Source organism: Canis aureus, chromosome 19 (assembly GCF_053574225.1).
Source record: "Canis aureus isolate CA01 chromosome 19, VMU_Caureus_v.1.0, whole genome shotgun sequence".
Lineage (NCBI taxonomy): Eukaryota > Metazoa > Chordata > Mammalia > Carnivora > Canidae > Canis > Canis aureus.
Window position 1 is genome coordinate 40,847,507 of NC_135629.1, and position 10,412 is coordinate 40,857,918.

The 10,412-nt window shown below is 48.6% G+C and overlaps 1 protein-coding gene across 3 annotated transcripts in view; it reads right to left on the minus strand.

The window, feature by feature from the left end:
- The window catches only part of BSN (bassoon presynaptic cytomatrix protein), a 98,473-nt gene extending 91,978 nt beyond the window's left edge, over nucleotides 1-6,495 (minus strand). For all 3 annotated transcript variants that reach the window (XR_013357915.1, XR_013357916.1, XM_077858840.1), the window contains exon 1: nucleotides 6,257-6,495. Coding sequence is in view for 1 of the 3 variants with exons in the window: in XM_077858840.1 (XP_077714966.1) it covers nucleotides 6,257-6,480 (224 nt within the window). In the remaining 2 variants the exon portion in view is untranslated. The remainder of the gene's footprint in view (nucleotides 1-6,256) is intronic.
- Nucleotides 6,496-10,412: the final 3,917 nt, after the last annotated feature.

Below are 10,412 nucleotides of genomic sequence, written 5' to 3' on the forward strand. Positions count from 1 at the left end.
ACATACCCCTGGAGAAGCCCAGGCAAGAGTCCCCATGTGGCTACATTGTCCACCAAGCCCCAGCTCACCAGGAGGGCCTCAAGCCCTAACGTGACACTTGGACCTTATTGTAGGCATGCCAGTCTTGGCCACCACCATTTTACCATTGTAAAAAGTGAGTCCCCAGGTAGGAAAAATGAGTAAGATGCAGATGGATGGGGCCTTTAGGCTACATGGCCAGGTAGTTGGAGTGAGTATGTGTAAAACACCTAGCAGAATGTCCATGGTGAAGCAGACATCCAGTACGAGTAGTTATAATTATTGTGACAGTTTTGCCAACCTACCTCCACAGTCAGCCCCTACTTATTGCCCATGAGCCACAGGCTCTAGGAATAGATTTCTCCTCAAATAGCCCCCACACAGCAGGGTCTGTCTCTCCCACTTCTATCACTAACAGGAAGAAAGGGCACTACTGAGACATGCAGGACCTCTGAAAATAGAGAGGATTTATTGAAGCCCCGAACCCTATCTCCTTGCAACCGACGACTTATATAGACAGGGAGGATTCCCCAAAGCTGGGTGAAAGGGCATGACCTAAGGGCTTTGAAAGCTTTGCCCTCTCAAATCCAGAATCAAACCTACTCAGAAGAAGAACTTTAGAAAAAAGAACAGAAAAATGACCCACTGTATCTTCTTTGGCTCCCAAATTAGTCCAAAGTCTGGATCTACTTTCCGGGAACTCACAGTCTTTTCATGTCTGAAGCCCTTGACAAACTTTTTTTTAAAGCTAGAATTTCTTGGCCAAAAGAATGAAATGTATCTGAATGGCCTCTAGATACAATTTCCAGCTTAAAGGAAAAATATGGGACAGAGAAACATCTTAAATGACACCATAGAGACACAATCCGCATACTGCAGAATGTGAGAAACAAGACAAATGACACAGTTCTCCAATGCAAGGCAGAAAAAAAGGAGATGGAATCTACAGATTTAAAGAAACTCAAGAAATATATCAAACAAATCCAATGTGTAGACCCTGTTTAGATCACAACTCAAACAAACCAACCATAAAAATAAATTCACAAGATAATCAGAAAACCTGAACCCTGACTGGTATTTGCTAAAATTAAGAAGAGATTGTTATCAGGGCACCTAACTGGCTCCTTGCCTAGTTGGTAGAGTCAATAGAACATGTGACTCTTGATTTCAGGATCATGAATTCAAGCCCCATGTCGGGCGTAGAGATTACTTTAAAAAAAAAAAGTAAAATTATGGGATGCCTGGCTGGTTCAGCAGTTGAGCGTCTGCCTTCGACTCGCGGTATGATCCTGGAGTCCCAGATTCAAGTCCCACATTGTGCTCCCTGCATGGAGCCTGCTTCTCCCACTGCCTATGTCTCTGCCTCTCTCTCTCTGTACCTCTCATGAATAAATAAATAAATGAAAAAAAAATAAAGAAAAGAAGGAAGGAATTGTTATCCTGTTTGGGGGTGATTGTGGTGCTGTGGTGCTGTGATACAAAGCCCTTATTTCTTAGAAATACACACTGAAATATGGATGATGAAATGTAGGGATATCTGGAAGTTGCCTTCATGGGGATGGCAGGTGAGGAAGACAGATAAACTTGACCAACCATGAGTTGGTGATAACTGTGGCTGGGCAATGGAAACATGGGAGTTCATTAGCTTATTCTCTCAACCTCTACTGGAAATTTGAAATTTTCTATAATAAAAAGTTAAAAAAATAATTAGAAGAAAGCCTTTCTTCCCCAACATCACCATACCTTTTTTTTTGTCTTGTTTTGTTTTGTTTGTTTGTTTGTTTTTAGCAGCAATTTATCAGTCTTACCAATGCTAGGAAAAGCTACATTTTCAAAGCTGCCCCTTTCTCCCTGGCAAGGAAGATGAGAAATGGTTGCCCCTTTGGGTGAAATTTTGACATCATTACCATTTAGATGTTAGGTCACTTTAGCATAATTCTTGTGTCATGCCCTCCATGAGAATCCAGATCCTCGGGCCAAACTGGATCTCTGAATGATAAAGGGCCCTTATTTCTAAACCTGGCAATTATATACTTTCATTTCATCCTTACAAATTAGTCCCAGATTTTTCTAGAGCCTGTTAGCTGATACAGTATAACAAGTCTGGCTAATCCCAGACCAGATATACTATATCTGACAAACCCAATTATTTTTATTTTCATTTTCTTATTGGCATAGAATTATGATGAATCCATTTGAGAAAGGAGCTCAGGGACGCCTGGGTGGCTCAGCGGTTGAGCGTCTGCCTTCAGCTCAGGGCATGATCCTGGAGTTCCAGGATCGAGTCCCACATTGGGCTCCCTGCATGGAGCCTGATTCTCCCTCTGCCTGTGTCTCTGCCTCTCTCTGTGTATCGCTCATGAATGAATAAATAAATAAATAAATAAATAAAATATGTAAAAAAAAAAAAAAAAGAGAGAGAGAGAGAAAGGAGCTCAGACTGTAGTTAACAGAGCAGCCTCACTCACCTTCCAGCACATGACCAGACTCTGTGTGCCAGATGCCTTAAAGATGTCTCCAAAGCTTATGAGCTAGAAGTGAGTGAGAGGTAACTTTGAGCTGATCATAGATTTTGATGGGTATTAAGGGAAAGCCACCTCACTTGGTTTGCCCCAGCTCTCTTCCATACCTCTGCACTTGGCCCCATTCTCTGCCCACTGTCCCTGCCTATGTAGACCATGTTCCCCATGCTATTTCTCCCTCTCCACCTCTCATAACACAACCATTTTTCCAGCATGCCTTGGGCTTCTCCCTCTTTTTTTTTTATTTTATTTATTTATGATAGGCACACAGTGAGAGAGAGAGAGAGAGGCAGAGACACAGGCAGAGGGAGAAGCAGGCTCCATGCACCGGGAGCCCGACGTGGGATTCGATCCCGGGTCTCCAGGATCACGCCCTGGGCCAAAGGCAAGCGCTAAACCACTGCGCCACCCAGGGATCCCAGTTTCTCCCTCTTTTGAAGCCTGGCTCTGCCTCTCCACTCTTCTCACTTGACAATTGTTCTATAAGCACTGTCTATTTAGCACTTCTCAGACACTGACTTGCTCAGACCCCGAGACTTCTCGGTCTGAGCTGCTCAGACACTGAGCTACCCAGCCAAATTTCATAATTTGGCACTTCGAGAGCTGTCTTACTACCCAGACTATGAGATGCTAGAGGACAGGGGAGCATTGTATACCCTTCCAGATCATCCACAAAGCCCAACACAGTGCTGGCTCTTGATACTGGTAAATACACCTCAGCTAATTGACTGAAGATCAATTTGCAAATTTCAGAACATGCAAAGCCCACAGGTGGTATAGATTAGACAGGTTGGGGACGCCTGGGTGGCTCAGCCATTGAGCATCTATCTTCGGTTCAGGGTGTAATCCCAGGATCCAGGGATCAAGTCCTGTATCCGGCTCCCTGCAGGGAGCCTGCTTCTCCCTCTGCCTGTGTCTCTGTGTCTCTCTCTGTGTCTCTCATGAATAAATAAATAAAATTTCAAAGAAAAAATTTAAAAATAAAGATTAGACAGGTTGTCACTGGTTTCTGTGGCTCTTCTGTGAAATTTTTTTAAAAGGTGCTTTCTGGGAAACTAATAAAGTTTCATCTTGAACTGATGGTGTGTCGTGGGTATGTACATAGGTTAAATCCCATCAACTTGAGCACTTCACTGTACATCAGGCATAAAAAGAAGTGAATGAATGAAAGATGCCCCTTCCTCTAGGAGGATGCAGCCCACGCCAGGGCATATAGCTCAAACAGTAGAGGTTTCTCTGATCTGGCACTTCTTTAGAAAGGTATAAGCTATATAACTGTATAGGCAACCCTGAAACCAGAAGCAGACAGCCCTGCCTTGAGGGACTCTCCAATGCCCAAAGTGCCATATCATCCAAATGAGCTAAGAGGCAGCACTATGGGTGTGGTGGTGCTGCTACTTATGGGATTCAAGTCAGGCTCTTCAGTCATAAATAGCGGAGCCACCCCCTCACAGAACCCAACTGAGCTCAGTATGAGGATGAAAAGACTAATTCTGGGGTACCATGTGGTAATATGGCAACAGGAAAGAGCCAGGAATTGACTCCCCCAGAACCTCAGTTCCACACCTGTCTGAGGTTAGTAAAATGATCTTGCCCTTACCTGACCCTCCACCTACCTCTATGAGGCCTAACTGCTCCCAAATTCACAAACTTGTTTGAAACTGTGCTGCTGCTCTTTCCTGAATGCCCAGAAGCACATGCCATGGGGCTTTTCTTCAATCAATGGGCCAATCTGTTCAGTAGCCTCTCTGAATAGAACATGCTAAATTTGGCATCAGGTACCTGAGATGCTTTGGTGAGAAGCAAAAGCCATTCTAATGCTGAAGGAGAGACATATCATGGAGGCACTGCTCATCTGAGGTACTGTGATAAGCTGCATATCAGCTGGAGCAGTAAATCCCATCTCCTAAGGGCCCCTAGTCCTGAGCTTTGGTGACAAGCAGCCCCAGCTCACCCTAAGTTTGAGAGCCATAGGACCATAGCACCATAGGCCCATGGGTGAGCCTTGTCCACAGCCAGGAGCAATATTATGTGACTATTAATTCCAGCAGGAGCCCCATGGTTCCCTGACCCACAGGAATTCATGAGTCTGTCCTGTAGCAGAATGCACAGATGGGGTAGAAATGAAACCCTGAAAAGGAATATGAGTAGTAGACACCAGTCTCCTCTTATCCCTCTAAGCTGCCCAATCTTTCCAAAATTCCATACGTTTGGCTCTTTCTGCAACATTAGATAAACTAAAAACAGAGCACCCTGTTTGTTTACCAGAAGAGAAATGTCAAGCTCCCCATATATATAACTACCAACAACAAGGTGTTTTTCCATTCAGCTGTAGATGCTTTAAAGCCTGGGTGAGGCTCCCTCAACCTAAAACTCAAATAGCAGCTCAACATGCAGCAAAATGGACAGTATTTGCAGTGCTAAGAACCATATGCTAACCAATTGCATTACTGTAATAGCTAATGTAAAATGGGCAAATTCCCCCTTTAAAGGGGATGCTCACAGGCTGGCCTGTCAGTGTCAGGTTTCAGGCTGTTAAGAGCCTTTCATTACTGTTAGTTGTCTAAGAAATGACTTCTGAGGAAATAAACACATGAGAGTCACAGTTGGACAGCTGAAGAATCAAAAATCATGCTCCTTCACAGGTTATGTGTTCCCACACAGAAAAGCCAAGGCAGCATGATCAGCAGACTCACATGGAACCCTCCTCGCCTTTGCCCCCTCCCGCCCTGGGGTTTTGCTACTCCCTGGACCCGTTTGATGTAAAGATAATGCCTTCCATTTTATCCTGTCGTCTCTTGGTAGCTTTCCTAAGTTTTCAGTCTACTAATCTATCATATATTGGCATTCCCTGCACTGCATTCACTACCACTTGAGTGTTTTTGTAGGACCTCAGCTGGCATACATTTTAAACAAACTAATTTCACGGTATTTGATCAGATGTGTTCTGTTAAAAGCATTCTATATGGGTTTCAGTTTTTCCCTGGCTTGAGGTGGTAATTTAAATCTTAAGGCAACAGGAACATATCTGGTGATAGATGATTCAGTAGCATTTTTGCCTCACCCCAGGGTGTTTCACTAAACCTTGGTGAAAGCACATGACCCTGTTCATTTTTTTGAGCCTAAATAAATACTTTTTGGTGTTCAGTGGCATTTCCCTTCCTCCAAAGATGATTATAGTCACTAAATGCCTGAGGAAAGCGCATGACCAAGTTCATGGTTCAACTATTTCCAGATCTCTCCGATCCTCGATCCTCGCAGTGACACTTATCTTCCCTGACAGCCACTCCCATTGTGCTCTTTCCTTGGCCCAACACAATGGACATATGCAGATACCAGCAGACCGAGAGGATGTTTTCCATCCCACTGCTCCCCAGTGCGGAGGGACTAGGTTGAGGTTACATAAGCCCCTCCTGAGCCCAGCGTTGGGGGGAAACAAATTTGGGGTTCGTGACGGAGTCACGGTCTGCAGGCCCTGACTGACCCTGCGCTCACTCACCATCCTGCCTTACCAAGGCAAGGTAGCTTGAAAGGGAGCGCTGCTTCCTGACACCACCGGGCTCTCGTCAATCGTCAATCGGGCTGGGGACGAAGTGTGGCCGGACGTCTGACCTCGCTGTCCAGACTATGTCGCGGGGTCGCGGGCCCCAGCTCCGGCCTCAGGCTGCAGCTCCCCGCCCCCCTCAACACCCCCGGACGCCGCGACGCGCGCTTACCTGCCAGGACCCGGGCCAGGCCCAGGGCCCGGGCTGGGGCCTGGGCCGGGACCTGGGCCGGGTGGTCCCGCGGTCGCCCTCGCGGCGCCAACAGCGGGGAGCTGTCCGCCGCCGGCAGGTGCTGAAGGCGGCTTCCCCGCGCCGGGGCCCGGGCCAGGGCCTGTGCCTCCGGGCGGCAGTGGCCCGTCGCCAGCGCCGCCCTCTAGGCTGGCCTCGTTGCCCATGGCCGGCGGGCGGGCGGGGTTGGGGTCGTGCTGGGCCCGGGCCGGCGGCTCCCGGGCGGCTGCTCACACACTCCGCGCCGCCGCCGCCGCCGCCATCTCCCAGCTCGGCTCGCGCCGCCGCTTGCCGCTGCGCATGCGCACGCGCGGCCCGCGCGCCCCTTTCTTGCACACGCCCCCCCTCCCCCGCCCCCAGCGCGCGCGCGCGCGATTCCGCCAGGCAGTGAAAATGCTTGTCCACAAGCCAGCGGCGGGGTCGCCGGGAAACAGCCGCCGACGTTAGCGCATGCGCCCTTCGAAGCCGACACTGCTAGAGTGTGCTACCGGGAAACTGGCGAGGGTTGGCGGTGGCGTCCCACGGGACCAGGATGGAAGGGCACCGGCCACAAGAAGGGGCCCTGGGGGCGTCGCGCCGGGCCCCGCCCTGGTATCAGTGACGTGTCCTGCCTCGGGAAACTTGCAAGCAGGGGCTGTCCTTTGGGAAACCTCGGTGCCAGCCAGCAGGCTTCATGGGGACAGGCCTCAGAGAGGGGCCACCGAGTGTGGCCTCCAAGAATGTTTAGAACTTGGAAAGGCAAGTGAACGAGGATGTTCAGAGGCGCAAGATCGTGGAGGGACAGAAACAGGATGCTTGGCAATGGAGCCAGATTGTGAGTGTCTCAAAGGACAGCTGGGAAGTAGAGACTTTATCTAGATGGCCATGAGAACCATCTGGGATTCAAGCTGAGGGTCTGGTCCCACGGGACAGGAGTCTCAGGAAGTGTCGCACCATCTGGGAAAGGTGGAGGATGTGTCAGGGCTGGCCTAAAGCCAAATGGAAGGCAGCCTCAGTAGGCTCTGGGACAGTGACCTTGAGGATGGGAGAGAGGAGTTGATATTTCTCAGAGCCTAGAGCTGAGACTCCCAGAGACTGTCTAGATAAGTCTGCAGGCTGCCTCTGCATTAACCTAAGAGCTCACCAAATTACTTTTATATTACCTCACTTTACAGACTTCAGTGTTTGCACACTACTAATCCTAACCTTACCATGAGTCTTTGCCTCATGGCTTCTCATACAAACCTGTGCTTTCCTGAAATAAATATATCCTGAAGATAACAGACTATATTTCAAACTAATCCTGGTTTCATAAATCACGGCTGTGTAGAAGAACTTGAGTAAACTTGGACCCATTTTACAAACTCATTTAATTATCCTAATGGTGAGGAATATATCACATGGGATGTCAGCAGTTCTAACCTCACCTGGAATAACCTGAGGATCCCAATGAACACCAATAGCCAGGCAGATGGACAGACCTTGGCTGGAGCTTCCCCATGTACTCTGAGCTACTCTTCCCAGCAAGCTCTGCTCTTCCCAAGCTCTTGGGATGGAGCTTCCATAAAGCATGGACTCCCTGAGGACGCCTGGGTGGCTCTTCAGTTTAGCACGTGCCTTCTGCCCAGGGCATGATCCTGGAGTCCCAGGATCAAGTCCCACATCAGGCTTCCTGCGTGGAGCCTGCTTCTCCCTCTGCCTATGTCTCTGCCTCTGTGTGTGTGTGTGTGTGTGTGTGTGTGTGTGTGATGAGTAAATAAAATCTTTAAAAAAAAGAGAGAGAAAGAAAAAGAGAAAAAGCCTGGACTCCCTGACTGCCTTACTCTGACTGTCTGGTGAGAACCTCTCTGCCTGTGTTATCATGGCCTTCACTGTGTTTCTTCCTAGTTTGGTTCATCTCTGTGAGTGCCTGATGACTGTGTGTACACATCTAGGATTCTGCAAGAACCACATCTCAGCTCTGACTCTTCCCAGGTGGGACTTTGGCAACTAAGTGAGGCTTGCTAAGAGTCCATTTCCTAGCCTGCAGAGTTATGATAACACTAGCATCTCTAACAGGCGTTGTGAGAGTGGAGTGACTGATGTTAAAGCCAAAACTCAAGTAGCTGGCACACATATTATTACTTGTCTCGCTGGTGGGTGGTCTGCGATTTGGGGATTTTGTGTCACATCCTTTCTCTGGGGTAAGACTATGAACACAAGCACTGGGGGCAGGCCAATGACCTGACCTGGGCTCAACCCAGGTTCTCCTGGCTTCACAGACACCAGTCAGTGTGGTTTGGGCTACTTGGAAGCAGGGAAGAGAAGGATGTTTGTTTTCTATTCTTGTAGAAGCCAAAGGAGCTAGGGCTTTCCACAGATTTAAGTCAACATGCCCCTGGTTCCAATGGGGGTAATTAGCCGTACCCAGCCAGCGGGCCTGGGGACTTGCCCTCCTCAGAGTGGATTCCTGGCTACTAGCAGACCTCCAGGGTCTCTGCTACCTTAGTGACAAATGACACAGTACAGTGGACCCAGGAGGACCTGGAAGAGCAGGCTGGTGGTGCCCCTACCTTCCTTTCAAACTCTCAGTTCCACTTCTCTGAAAAGCATACCTAGAAGCATGCTTGTTCTGTCCGCATCCATGGCTGGCATTCAGCCCAGAGACTCCTGCTAGCTGTGAGATGAAGCTGGCCTCTAACTGTCTGGACCTCTGATCGGTCCCCCATGTTTATTCATGATTCTGGGGTTGTTTCCTTTCCCTTGACCTAGAGGAGGGGATCCTCAACAACAGGACTTTGTCTGACTTGTCCTATCTTCTGGGCTGGTCTTCAGTGGGGCCACAGGGACTAATGGTTGGGCTGGGTTCTCCACATAACTCTGAGCATTTCCCTCACCAGCACTTCTAAGGGATTCACCAATCACCAGGCTCAAAGCACCCCAAAGGGATCTTTGGCTGTAGCAATTGCATCACTGCATTCAGGCTGTTGACTTAATAAGTGACCAAGAGAGTGCTAAGATTGGGTCCAGACTTTCTCCTGGTGGAAGAATTGTCACCAATCTGTCTACATTCACCTAGAAGACTTCACTAGGCTTAACTTTATGACAAGTTAACAAACAAATCTCTGTGCAGAAAAGCTATGTGGTGTGTCTGGTACCATTCCTCCCTGGATCCAGCTGCTATCCAGCCAGGGGATGAACCTGGCGACCCTGCAGGAATTTCCCAGCCCCCTAAGCCTCACTCACTGAAAGTATCTCCTTCCCACTTCAGTGTGACATGGCACACAAAAAGAAATGACACATGGCAGTCATTTTGGAGAAAGGCCAGATGGGAAGACAATTAGTCCACATGCCAAAACAGAACTGACGGATGAACACATGTCAACTTTCTTCTCGAGACTGTGCTCTCAAACTCTTATAAAAGCTTAGAGGGAAAATGGAATCAGAAAAAAATTCATCCAGGGATGCCTGGGTGGCTCAGCAGTTGAGCGTCTGCCTTTGCCTCCAGGTGTGAGTCCCGGGATCGAGTCCCACATCGGGCTTCCTGCATGGAGTCTGCTTCTCCCTCTGCCTATGTTTCTCTCTCTCTCTCTCTCTCTCTCTCTCTCTCTCTCTGTGTGTGTGTGTGGGGGGGGGGTCTTTCATGAATAAATAAATAAAATCTTTAAAAAAAGAAAAGAAAAAAATCCATCCAGGTAGGAAAAGGCCCAGTCAGAGCCAGCTCACTACTGGGATTTGTAGAAACACTTAGTCATTGGAAGTCAAATCTTGGGAGAATGAAAGATGCCAGGCCCACGCAGCTGCACCTGGATGCCAGTGGGGCCACGGGCAAGGCACCATGCAGATGAGCCCCAGGAAGGTGAGAAAAAGCAGAGTGCAGGCTCTTGAGATTTCCTGCTTCCCCACACAGTCCAGTTCACCCGGGGCTGCTACTTTCAGTTGAAAGCTCCACAGGGAGGCTCAGGATTCAAAGATGAAGATGCCAACAGGGAGAAGAAGAACAGCAAGCTTTGGAGGCAAGAAGAAGAGGTAGAGAATATGGAGGTGGAAAAGAATGAGGAAGGATGACTGGGGACAGTTCTAGACTATTTGATGCCATGGACTTTGTACTGTTCCAGAGAGGCTGGGAGAGCCAGCTCTA